General features: G+C 36.0%; 1 protein-coding gene and 1 long non-coding RNA gene across 2 annotated transcripts; both read right to left on the bottom strand.

Moving 5' to 3' along the window:
* Positions 1–3,163: 3,163 nt before the first annotated feature.
* Positions 3,164–13,675, bottom strand: LOC121737811. Its single transcript, XR_006037194.1, has 3 exons — positions 13,525–13,675; positions 6,285–6,289; positions 3,164–3,174 (listed from the first exon to the last, which is right to left on the bottom strand). It is a non-coding gene; the product is annotated as an uncharacterized LOC121737811 (long non-coding RNA).
* On the bottom strand, positions 6,311–10,553 carry LOC121737809 (ommochrome-binding protein-like). Its single transcript, XM_042129517.1, has 2 exons — positions 10,516–10,553; positions 6,311–7,248 (listed from the first exon to the last, which is right to left on the bottom strand). The coding sequence occupies exon 2, from the start codon at positions 7,130–7,132 to the stop codon at positions 6,353–6,355; it is 780 nt and encodes a 259-aa protein (XP_041985451.1). The 5' UTR covers positions 7,133–7,248; positions 10,516–10,553; the 3' UTR covers positions 6,311–6,352.
* Positions 13,676–14,159: the final 484 nt, after the last annotated feature.

Below are 14,159 nucleotides of genomic sequence, written 5' to 3'. Positions count from 1 at the left end.
TGAAATATTTCGAGTCCCGGCAAAGGACATGGGATGCTTTTATCCCGGAGAAATGTACGGTTCCCGCGCGATAAACGAATGTTGGCGTACCGGAGTTGCGGGCGTCAACTAGTATAATATAATAATAATAATATCTACGAATAATTAAAACTAAGGAAAAGTAACTCCGTCAAAAATCATGCTCCACAATACTTGTCAAAAAAGTGTACCTTAGGTACACATTTCAATACATTTGCAATATTTAGGTGACCTTGAGCGGTACTAGGCTGACGTTACATGACAGATCAAAAGGAACCAAATTTAAAACGGTAATAGTATGGGAGTTACGATTCCTTAGTTTTTATTATTCGTAGAATAATATCTATGGACGCTTCACACCATGTCAGTCTGGCCCCGTGTTAAGTACCTGAATGGTACCAGACAACAGAAATATATTTAATACTTTTATACTATACATACATTTAAGATTTTTATTATATGGTACACATATTTAATACACATCCATGACCCAGGAACTTTTTAAAACTTTTTGTTCCGTCGGCGGGATTCGAACCCGCGACCCCCGGGTTGACCTACCAACAGCCCACCAACTGAGCCACAGAGGTCGTAGTATAATGTTTTGCGACAGTTTATTATATTGTGTATACCTAGGTATACTTCGTTACAATCAAACGTAAGCTATAATAATATTATTGTCTTTTTCCAGGATTCAAAGTCTCTGAGATACGAAATTTCATTAAAATAGAAGCTATTTTAATGAAATTTCGTGGTATTTTGCACTCTTTGTGTCTAAACACACTAGGCCGAAGTTACGCGGCGGAATTTCCGCATAATTACGTCCGCAATGTATTTTAAATTACCGATGACACACTTTTACGTCGCGTTCCGTCTTATTTTGAATGCGGAATTTACGCCGCGTAACTTCGGCCTAGTGTATTTAGATACTTACACTCATGACTTGTGTTAGCCCTACTACCACCTTCTTAATAATAATAATATAATAATAATATCTATGGACGCTTCACACCACGTCAGTCTGGCCCCGTGCTTAGTACCTGAAGGACTTGTGTTACGGGTACCAGATAACGGAAATATATTTAATATTAATACTTTTATACTATACATATATTTAAGATTTTTATTATATCATACACATATTTAATACACATCTAGGATCTAGGAACTTTGAAAATTTTTTTGTTCCGTCGGCGGGATTCGAACCCGCAACCCCCGGCTTGAGCTACCAATAGCCCACTAACTGAGCCACAGAGGTCGTCATATTGTTGCGGTGAGTAAATCTTGCCCGTGACTATGCCTAAGCGGGAAGTGGAGCACTATAGCACATGGGGTTTTAGTGGGCAATGGGGATTGTCAATTTTTTTTTTTAATTTTGCTCATTACAAAAAAATTTCGAGGAATAAGGTCAGTGATCGTTTTTCTGTATATAAACGAAAAAAATACCCATTAGTTACTTATATTTTTGAACAAATATGTTTAACCTTTGTTTGACCTTCAATGGCGTTAAATTAGCAATAAATTCGACCAACATTACGTTTCGAACTTTTGGTAAGCTTCTCGTATCAGCTTTCACATAATGAGAACTTGCATTTGACGAACCAGTCATTATAAATAAAATTGAAAGGAAAAAACATACTGCAGAGGTCAATTATTGGCCGCCGATGATGACGTCAGAGCGAAACTTTAAAAATTTATTGAGAAAAATCTAGCCAATGAATTTTAAAATTATTTAATTTATATTCTTAAAATATCCTATTTTAACGAAAAAAAATATAAAAAGTACATGTGATTTTTTTTGGACAATGCCCATTCCTCGGAGAGTCCCACATACCCCGGCCGGTGTCCCTAATCCGCCGGGGATGCGCAAAGCATTTTCCCATCTAAAAGAAAAAAAGGCCTACTGCCACCTTAGGAACACACCCGACAAGAACTAGACACAGACAAACCCACAGACAGATAGACAAATTTATAACCACCATAAATCTCCGGCTTAAGACTCCATAAATATATAAATACATAATCCAGGGGCGGATCGCGACGAAATTTTTTGGGGGGCATCAATTATTCAAACACAAATGTTTGCCCAGCCGAGTGGCGGATTTAGCTCATTTAAAATTTCGATTATTCCGCGACGCGGGCCCCATCGATTGGCAGTTAGTACGCCCGGGGAAATTGGACGATTAGCATTCACCTCGTCAAATACATACTTAGGGTAGGTTGCACCAACTTACTTTAATTATAACTTTAACTTTAACTACAATGCAAAATGTCAAATCTCAGTTTAACGTCAAAAATGGATGCCATATTTAACCATAATACATTTGCAATATTTAGGTGACCTTGAGCGGTACTAGGCTGACGTTACATGACAGATCAAAAGGAACCAAATTTCAACGGTAATAGTATGGGAGTTACGATTCCTTAGTTTTTATTATTCGTAGCTTTAAACGCACGTGGCGAAAAAAGGAACTAACGCTGTCATCATACAAAAACGCCATTTTTGACAGTTCTCTTTTACCAGCAGCCAGTCAACTGATCCGACAACCAGCCTTGTCGGATCAGTTGTCATCTGTCAAATTCTGTGGTCAAAGTTAAGGTTAAAGTTAAAGTTAGCTTTAACTTTAACCATAACTTTGACCATAACTTTAACCACGCCTCTGGTGCAACCAGCGTTGCCAGACGTCCCGATTTTGGCGGGACGTCCCGATTTTTTCATCGCAATTGAATGTCCCGCGCGGGACAGGCTCAGTCCCGCTTTTCGGGGAAAGCCTGAACGTACGAGCAGCGTGCTGAGAGAGAAAGGTGCCTAATGAAGATAAGAGTGTGGGAGGTAGAGGGGTGGATTTTCTTTGGCTACTTTAGCTATCTATTGTCACGTAAACGTTATTCTAACGCAAATAAAAAGATGAAAACTTCAGAAAACTTTTGATTTTATACCTTTTTTTAACTTTGTCCCGCTTTTCACTGAAGAATCCCGCTTTTTCACTCAAAAAATTCCAAAGTCCCGACTTGGCACAAAAAAAATCTGGCAACCCTGGGTGCAACCCACCCCAAGTAATATAATATTACTAGATGACGCCCGCAACTCCGTTGTGCTAAAACTCGTTTACCGCGCGGGAACCGTACGTTTTTCCGGGATAAAAAGTATACTATGTCCTTTCCCGGGACTCAAAGTATCTCCATACGAAATTTCGGCAAAATCGGTTCAGCGGTTTGGGCGTGAAGACTGAAGAGGGTAACAGATAGACATACTATCGCATTTATAATATTACAGTAAGTATGGATAAACGCGAAAGTGTCTGTGTGTTACCACTTCACGCCTGGACCGATTAACCGATGTTGCTAAAATTGGGTATGGAGATACTTTGGGTCCCGGTAAACGACACAGGACTTTTTATCCCGGAAAAGTGTACGGTTCCCGCGTGATAAACAAATATTGGCGCAACGGAGTCAGTCTATTATATAACATACATCATGAAAAGCGATAAAAAATAGACACACGACGAACAATTTTGGATTTATCTCTTGCTCTATTAGTACTCAAGTTTCTATTATTTTCTTTCTCTCTCTAATCCATAGGAGTGACAGAGATAGTATTCCAGTTCAGGTGCACTAATAGTATCTATTAGTGTCTAATTTGAATGCCTAGGTAGTCCAAACAGTCTAGGTATTGGCCTGAATCGATTGATGAATTACTAGATAAGTATCTTAGCCTAAATTGGTTGTAAGGGTCAGTTCATATCGAGACGAGACAAAACGCAGCTGCGTTTTTATACAATTACTTTTTTATGCCCGTTTGTGCAGATAAACGTTTATCGCGAGAGAACCGTACATTTTTACGCAGCAAAACCATCCTTTATCCTTTTCCAAAACTCAAAGTATATGCATACCAAGTTTCATCAAAATCCGTTCAGCGGCTTATCCGTGAATAAACAGACATACAGATACACTTTCGTATTTGTAAGTAAATCAGCATGAATGTTGTAATATTATATCGTACCGATAAAAGTGTGTCCTTCATATAAAACCTAATTTTTATCCCTTTTTTGTTTCAGGTAAAAAAGGGCTATATTTTCAAGAATTCAACATGAATTGGTAAAAGAAATGAAGGGTCACAGCGAACCTTGTACAGTTATAATGTACTTTAAGTAAATTTATTTATTAGTGAGAGAGTAACTGTACCATTACTTCAATCATAGGCTAAGTTCCGAAATAAAACCCAGTATACAGCAGCTGTCCAGCTCTCGTGATGTCATGTATCCGCCATATTGTGCTGGTGTGCCACTGATGACATGGTGAGACAAGTGTGACGTATTGACATAATAAGAACTAAGTAATATTGGTAATATTCATTAATACACTCCATTTGAACGCTGTTAAGCATTCGTGTACTAACCGTATACTATTAGTTTTAGCATGATAAAATATAGCCTATAGCCTTCCTCAATAAATGGGCCATCTAACACTGAAATAATTTTTCAAATTGGATCAGTAGTTCCTGGGATTAGCGCGTTCAAACAAACAAACAAACAAACTCTTCCGCTTTATATTAATAAGTATAGATGTGTTATCATCAGTCAGACCAGGTTTTTTATATGTAGATGTGTTATCATCAGTCAGTCAATGTGTGACAACGCGAGCCCTCACAAAGCACGGCTTTTAGCTAGTTTATTTCTTAATTTTAGACTTCATGAACAATGGCCGGTACACTGGGTTATATATCGGAACACACCTACCTAATAGATAGATCAATTATGTCAAACAACTTAAACGATTAATCACAGCAAGTATAACTCAAATATTGTGACAGACGGACAGAATTATCTTTCGTGACCATTCAGTTTTAATGGCACCTTTGTTTGGAGGACGCTTTGTTTGGGAGACTGCTTGTTTACTAGCTTCTGCGCTTCGCATGAATCTATAATATGCCAGCTGACCCGGTAACGTTGTTTTGCCAATTGCCATTGACTCTAGAGGGAATATGCTTGGGAGCCTCAAAAAAAGATCCTCCAACCGAGCGAGGAGATGTACTGAAACTTCCTTCGCTTCAACTTTCAGACAAACGATAGCACAATTCAGGACTAGGCACTGTTTGGTACAATATACTACGAGTATCAGAGGAGATGATTCCTAGGCAGATGGAGGGACCTACGTAGTTTGGTCGCGTTACTTCAAACCCAGCCGACAGATCACAAGTAACATTGAATTGACATGATCCGACCAAATGACGTTGGTCTGTCAACTGCCTAGGAATCAATTTCCTCGATGGTACAGAATATTTATAGTTAAGAGAGGGACATTTTTAGATTCATCCATTTAGCAGTTGAAATACGATGAACACAAACACGTTAAAACAACACTTTTCTTTTTGTGTTGGATTGAAAAGATGTACATTGCATTTTAGTATTATTAAAAAATAATATTTTAATTAAATATAATTAGCTCGTTATCAGATTTCATCGAAAAAATACGAAACGAAACGAGGATACAATGATGTCCTAAAGCCAAATTGGAAACGTGAAATGCGACATACTTTTTATTCCGTAAAAATGTTTGGTGCGAAAATTTAAATTTTATAATGTTTGCCCACCGCTTGAAATATCAAATCTATTGCCTCTTACGCTTCGCTGCGTTTCGTCTCCGTGTAATCTAACCCTAAACAATATTCATTAAAATCTGTACTACAAATGATCCCTAATAAACTACCGTCAAAGAAAGGGCGCAAGACAATTAATAAAGTCCACATACTATATGTCAACTATCGTATGCAGACTCCATTATCCCACTCCCCTCTAATTAAGGTATATGACAGCTTGTATGTTATATTTGATGAGGGTATAATCAAACATATTGAATTGTATGAAATTGTTTGTATTGTATGTTTGGTAAACTATCGGGTTGGATGGAAAACAATATGTTTTGTTTTGTATAGTCAAAATGAGGAGGCAGCGGTTATTGACCTTACTAGTTTAAGGCAAAATAGCGTATTCTGTTAATTGTTTAAAATTATAATAGGTATTCTAATGAATTTATAATATAATATACTGTGATATTTTTTTTTTAATACCTTTCGGTGATATTTAAAATAATAATTTCAAACCGATTATGCAAAATACCCACTACATTGCTAATTCATTTTTAATTGCGGTTTTCATACAAAATTATGAAATAAATACGTCAAGTATTTACAGGTCGATGTGTATGGGAGAGGCTTTATAAGAGTTCAAAACAAAATATTTAACCGTGTGGAACAACAACAAACAAACCATCTCTCCTAGAGTAGTAAGTCAATGACCGCTAGGCCTAGTTCCTACATTTGACTATAGTTTCCCTATCAGGTTATGGGCACTAATCTATATATCGCCTTATCATCAGAATATATTATGTTGTTATTATCATCAAAAGTTAAGCCAAAAACATCTTCTATATCTACTATCTTATTAAAATTATAATTTGGCTTATACTCTGTGTATATGCCACCAGTTCCACAGAAATATACGTCACCATTGTTGTCATCAGCTATCTGTCTTACTTTCACTTCATCACTCAAAATTACGGTGTCTCTTGTTTTGGCGTCTACTTTAAAAGTAGCTGTTTTGTTGGAATAGTATATGTCACTACGTTTGGACACGAGGAAATTGTCTACCTCTATACCTATAGCTTCGGCAACAGGGACAAACTTATCATCCCTATATACATACAACTGCTGCTTCGGATACTGTATATAATAAAAGTTTGTTCCTATACACATACCCCAAATAGACTTTTTGTCTTCACCGAAGAATTCTGCTTGTTCTAACATATAATTGTATTTGTATATGCCGTCGTGGCCGCCGAAATATATGTCATCGTTGCCTTTATCATATGCTATGGCATATCCTCCGGGAACTTCTAGAACTGCAGTGGCATTCTTCTGCATATCATAAGCGATTATCTCAAAGTCATCACCAGATTTCATAGTGTGACTGAAGAATAATGTGTCAGTATATTTATGATACACCAAATTGTTTGGTTTTCTGTAATTGTCTAAAATAATTCTGGATTCGTAGATGCAGACGTAAAATGGAATTTTCCAGAGAAGGAGGAGCCATAACAACATTTTATGGAATTTCATTTGCTCAATCGTCCATTAGGTTTCTTTCTCATGATTGACGACATCTTGAAAACATTTTGAGCTGTTTTTGCTTCGGGACTTTAGGTGTCAGAAGATAGCACCGTTACTTGCAGGGTCTGAAAAAAAAACAATATATATATGTGCCCCGTGGTGTTTCCCGCTGTTTATTAGGCAAAATAAATTGTGTTATTAACTGTAAATAAACCGGCCAAGTGCGAGTTGGACTCGCCCATGAAGGGTTCCGCAGCAGCAATAAGGTTTATTTTTATAGAATTATGAGGTTTTTTTTTTATGAAATAAGGGGGCAAACGAGCAAACGGGTCACCTGATGGAAAGCAATTTCCGTCGCCCATGGATACTCGCAGCATCAGAAGAGCTGCAAGTGCGTTGCCGGCCTTTTAAAAGGGAATAGGGTAATAGGGGAGGGTAGGGAAGGGAAGGGAAGGGAATAGTTGAGGGTAGGGAAGGGAATAGGGTAGGGGTTAGGGGATTGGGCCTCCGGTAAACTCACTCACCCGGCGAAACACAGCGCAAGCGCTGTTTCACGCCGGTTTTCTGTGAGAACGTGGTATTTATCCGGTCGAGCCGGCCCATTCGTGCCGAAGCATGGCTCTCCCACGTATAACGGTTTTTGATTTATTTTCATATTTCAGTTGATTTAATGAAAGTCAAAGTGAAAAAATTTTATTCAGAATAAGTTTTTTTCAAACATTTTCCGAACGTTGTTGCTACTGGGGCCTACCATCTTTATTTACCAACTAGCTGTTTGACCGAGCTTTGCTCGGTATCCGATGAAAATGACATTTTCTAGAAATGATTCCTAGCTAGATCGATTTATCGCCCCCGAAACCCCCTATATACTAAATTTCATAAAAATCGTTGGAGCCGATTCCGAGATTCCAATTATACAAGAATTGCTCGTTTAAAGATATAAGATTAAGGTTTACCATTCATGACGTATAAAAAAAACTACTGGCTAGATCTCGTTCGAACCAATTTTCGTTGATAAATTAAAATAAATTTTAAATGCTATAACTGCTTGTTATGTTATAAATGTTAGTTTAAAATACACACACTGGCAAAATTGGCGGAACATAGGTAAAAAGGGCCAAAACTTGAACTCAAGTGGGTCGGGCTGCCTGAAAGCCTTTTTTATAGCTTCTACGAGTAAGCTCATTCAAGAAATAAAATATTGAACAAAACTGGCAAGTTGACAGATTTTTATATCAATTATGCCCTAATAAGTGTTTTTCGATTATTGACGTTGTAAGTGTTCCTGATAAGAATGGCGTTTTAGCGGGGTGCAAGGTATGCTCAGCTCATTTGATTGTTTGGTTTTTGGAAGAACACATTGCTTAGATACAAAATTAGTGATTTCCCAGCATCTGCGACAGCTAAAGCTGTAACCACGATATAGAAAGGTCACACCTACCGTTCGGTCAGTCAGGCCAGGTGTGTCGGCTTCCGTGGTTCATCGTAACTTTCAACGCTTCAGAGAGACTGGATCTTACGTTCGGAGACGAGAACAAGGCAGATATCGGGTGACAATGGTTCAGGATGACCATTTTGTAAGGAAACAAAACTTAAAAAATCGACCTCAAACTGCTATGCAGACACGAAACCTGTCGGAACAGGTCCAAGATGAACGTGTAAGTGATTGTACAGTAAGAAGAAGATTCAAAGAAGTTACATTAAACTCAAAAGTGCCAGCAAGGGCACCAAAACTTGAGACAGGACACCGAAGAGCCAGTCTAAGATTTGCGCGTGAACATCAAAATTAGACAAGTGAGTGAAATCTTGTGCTGTACAGTGATGGGAGCAAATTCTGTGTACATTGACATTGACAGGCGATAAATAATGTGGATAAATCATAAGGAAAGCTACAGGCCATCAAACTTACCGGAAACAGTGGCCTATGATGCAGGCTTCGTAATGGTTTGGAGTTGCATATGATTTGGAGCCCGCATGGAGCTGATAATTATAGATGATGGTACTTTGACAGTACAGGGCTATAGCACCGACATCCTGGAACTGCATGGTGTGCCTTTTACACAGTTTTAGGTAGTAATTTCAATTTTATGTGCGTCCATAGAGTAAGAAAATCGGGCATTATTACCTAAACGATGCTGGCGTAGTCCAGGTGGAGAGGCCAGCGTGGTCTACGAATGTGGATCCGATTGAAGACGTGTGGCACATCAATGGGTGAACGGTACGAGTTAAAACTCCAGCTCCAAAATGTCTCCAGGAGCTCGAGTTGGCGCTAGTGGAGGAGTAGGAGAATATCCCACAGGAAATGATTGACAATTAAAATGCAAGCATGGAATGGCGTATCCAGGCCCTCTTGAGATCCATAGAAGGCATTACACGCTTTTAACATGGCATTTCTTTAATAAAAATGGAGAATTTATCTTAAAAAGTTACTACTGAAATTTCAAAGATTTTCTTAATTTTTTGATTTTTGCTGATTTTTTCTATTTTTCACGTTTTTATGCCCTAAATTTATATAAAATTTATTTTTTAATTATATAAAATTTATTTTTTAATAATCAATTAGTAAATAAATAAATAAATATATAAAAATCAGTGAACAATTTTAAAAAAAATTGAAAATTTTGTTATGTTCCTCTAATTTTGCCGGTGTGTTTATATACATTATACGACATGCGTCCATTTTTGCAGAGTGATCTTATAATGTTTTTGTTTAAATGCTATGGAGAATTTCAGTTCAAGTAATTGTAGTAATGTACATCATATATTTTTTTAGAGTTATCATTTACCCCTACTTTAGAAGTTAGAGGGGGGGGGACACACATATTATTAGAGTCTCTCTCGCAAACTATTCAGGTTAGAAAAAAAATGATATTAGAAAGCTCAATATGATTTTTAAAGATCTATCCATAGATACCCCACACGCATAGGTTAGATGATTTTTTTTTTGTTTCAGTTGTATCTATATTCTATGGGGACCCCTAAAATTTTTTATAATTTTTCCATTTTTTTATCAAAATCTTAAAGCGGTTCACAGATTACATCTACTTAGCAAGTTTCAATAGTATAGTTCCTATAGTTTCGGAGAAAAGTGACTGTGACATACAGACGGACAGACAGACAGACAGACAGACAGACAGACACACAGACATGACGAATCTATAAGGGTTCCGTTTTTTGCCATTTGGCTACGGAACCCTAAAAAGTAGCATATGTGTAATTAAAGGGTATCAACTAACTCCATAGTAAATTTTATTAAAATCGGTCCAGCCACTTAGACGAGACGTGAAGGAGTAACAAACATACAAACTTACAATCCATCGCCTATATATTGTTAGTGTAGATAGACTTTTTTTACGTGATATGTATTTCTAAGTTACATTAAGTTACATTACCTTCAGACTACTCCAGAGTCGATCGGTCTTCTGAAACTAAAGTTCCGCGACGTTGAATGATTGGCCGTTATTTTGTTGCGAAAAAGAAAAAAGTTAAGTAGGAATACGTGTGAGGTTTGTTGGAACCGTACAGGTTCCAACAAACCACAAAAGATGAACATTTTTAGAAATTAGAAGAAATATTATCTTTTTAAAATGTAACGGGTAATTCGTACGAATACTAATTCTACTCTTTCCAAAAAACATTATGGCGCGTTCGGCGTTGCGAAAGGAGGCTAGACAGAGCGATATTTGACCTCGACACTTTTTTATTAGTACCTGCATAGTAGGGGCAGAGGGCGTTGATAGTATTCTTGTGCGTCAACTAGATGGCGTTTTTGAGAATAAACATCAGCGACGTGTTGTTAGTATTCCTGGGCGTCAATAAATGACATTTTTTATAATTTTTTGAGTGTATACTATATATATATATATATATTATGTATACAGGCTTTTTGAACATAAGAAATAACTTCCTTCCATTCGGGTGTCCCTTGACACCTCTCAAGTTTTTTTATTATTTTTCATTAAACCTCTATACACAAACTATTAGTACTCATATTTTCTCTAAGCCATACTTATTATTATTAATACGAAGTTGTGTCTGTCTGTTACCTTTTCACGCCCAAACGGCTAAATCGATTTTGTTGAGATTCGGTGTGGAGATACATCGAGTCCCGAGAAAGAACATAGGATACATTCTATCCCTGAAAAATGTACGGTTCCCTCGCAATACATGAATTTCGACGAAACGGAGTCGTTCGTATGAACTAACTATTGTGTATGTTACTATTTCTAGCAATATTCGCGAAATAAACCTCAACCTATAAGCAAATGAGTGAGTTGAAGTTTATTTCGCGAAATATTGCTTAAGGCGGGGATTAATCTCAATCAAAAACGATAACCTTGCACACAACCAAAGACCAAGCGTATACGCATCGCAATAAGATTCATTTTAGCTTAGCATAAAACTATAGGTTCTTGGGCGAATCTTCTCTATTTTTCATGTTTTTTTTAAATATCTTTGGAAATAAATATTAAGAAACAAAATTGTTCGGTTAAAGAATTTTTAATATAGATTTACTAACAATTTATTCAAATAAAATGTACAATTATCCTAGTTAATACTTATATTTCGATGAAATAGAGTTTTTTCGGAGGTGAGTTAGTAAATTAATTACAGACAAAGTATTACGTTTTATCAAAATGTTTATGGTTTAAGGTATTTTAAATATTGTGCTTTATATCTCATATTTTTTAACACTTCGTTATTATATTGGAACTAGGTAAACCGGGAGTCACGGAATAACAAATTGGGGTTTATCCTAAATAGTAACATACACAATTTTAAGCTATGGATTTCCGCAAAGTAACGCCTGATTCTATTAAGAGCCCATATGACCCTAACTTGACTACATACATTAACCTAGATCTCAAAATCTGTAAGGTCTAGAAAACTGATTTTTTGACACAAGTAACTTCAGTTCATAAAGATAAAATGCTCAAGACGAAAACACGATTACTCAAAAAATGCTCGATAGTTTCTTTTTTACAAAAAACCTTGTTTTAGACACAACTAACTCGGCGATGATTCCGCGCCGTCCTTTTTCACCTGACATATGAAAGACGGGAGTTAGTGTGAAGAGAGAAGGACGATGTTTGATTTTTAGAGTCAGGTAAGCTCTTAACTATGAACTATTATAGTCAGGGAGCCCTATATAATATTTTCCAAAAATAAAGTTTCTAGGTTTAACTCACCTTCAGATCACAGTAATCCAAACTATTCATTATTAACCGACTTCCAAAAAACGAGGTTATTATATTTTATTATTTACGTTCACATTCAATTTCTTTCGAACACAATTAAAATAATTTGTACAAGTTTTTTAAAACAATCGTTTCAATATAACTTTTGTATCACAATGACAAAGAATCGCTTTGTCGTGTATTTATAAACGTTATTATATGGACTAGAGATCGCCCAATGGTTGAAATTCGACCTTACTTGCAACGACATTAGGACTACTACCTATATTTTGTAAAAAAATATTGACTTTATCATAGTTTTTTTCAATTCTTGTCTCTGGGACTCAGCTGATCTCAGACTGGCCGTTTAAGCATTGTCTAATAGTATCTAAAATTAAATAAAAAAAACAATAATCCATTTTCAATTTGTCAACTTGTTGTCAACAGACTTCAACCATAAATAGGCTTGTCACTCAAAAATCTGTCATTTTCCTAGTGTGTGTGTTGTAGTGTGTGTAATGTTTTATTTGTTAAAGAAATGTATGATAAAAGCATAATTTTAAAATAATATTAGCTCAATGTACTCCTTCACCATATAAACTATAACTGTGCGAAATTTCATGCACCTACGTTTCCCCATTTTTCGTAAAAAGGGTTACAAAGTTTTTGTCTCATGTATTAATATATACAGGTTGCAATTAAACCTACCTGCCAAATTTTTTTTTGGGCTTAGGTATCATTAGGTGAGTCCATTAAACCACAAAAAATAGGGTGTTAATTTTTTTACAATAACATATTTTATCCCAAAAAAAATCGATGCACAATGGTCACTTCATAAGTTCATAATAATTACGATATTGCGAGTCCCGCTACTCCATCGCGCGCGATATCCAATCGGAAGACCGGTTATGCGTACGGGTAAAGCGGGTGTGACGCGCGGGGTGGGAGGCGGGAGTCCCGCCGCGCCGGTCGCCAGCGACCTGTTTTGCAGCACCCTCTAAGTCAGTTTTTAAAAAAAACCCAAAAGTTCACCCTAAACTAATTTATTAACTCAAAATTAAATTAGTTACATTTAAGCTATGACTTCCCACACGTTACTTGCCCGGCTTCCAGAATCTAACTGCACGATAAATTGAAGTAGAATGAGTACTAAACGAAAACTGCAACGCAAACGGAAAAATATCGAGGAATAATAGAAATGCTTATTAAACGGAATGTACTAACTAACTAGGGATGTAACAGCTCCCCCCTTTTGACGAAGCTTTATCTCTTTAAGATAAGCGAAGTTAAAAAGATAGAGACGTAAAGTGTGCGAAGTCTACAGAACATAGAAATATAAAACATTCAAAACACAAATGAAATAGGAAGTAAATATCTAAAAATAGAACATTATTGACATTATTAAAAACATCATTAAAATATCAACATAATGAAACATCATTATTATAAAATAGAAAAATCGTAGACTTCACAAAAATAAAGAAATTGAAAATAAAACGAGACAAAATTATTAACTGAAAACGAGACAAAATTATTAAATTAAAAATTTAAATTTCTATTAGAAGAAGATTGATTTTTATCAAAAATATTTGCACGATGTTGCAATGGCAAGGATTTAATAGATTGCCTTTCTTCATCTGAAGATGAAATCTGAGTCATCTCGATAGAATTTGAAATTTTAGATTTATATCTTATATTTTTCTTATTATTACATTGATTAAAAATCTGAATGCAACATCCTGACTCATTCATAGAATTTTTATTTTTAAAACATCTGAAAATCTTATACACAAAATACAAAAATAGAGACACAATTAAAATATAAGTAAATGTAGAATAATATTGGCCATATTTAATAA

The sequence above is a fragment of the Aricia agestis genome, chromosome 21, assembly GCF_905147365.1.
Source record: "Aricia agestis chromosome 21, ilAriAges1.1, whole genome shotgun sequence".
In the NCBI taxonomy this organism is placed as follows: Eukaryota; Metazoa; Arthropoda; class Insecta; order Lepidoptera; family Lycaenidae; genus Aricia; species Aricia agestis.
This window is presented reverse-complemented; position numbering and strand designations above follow the sequence as displayed.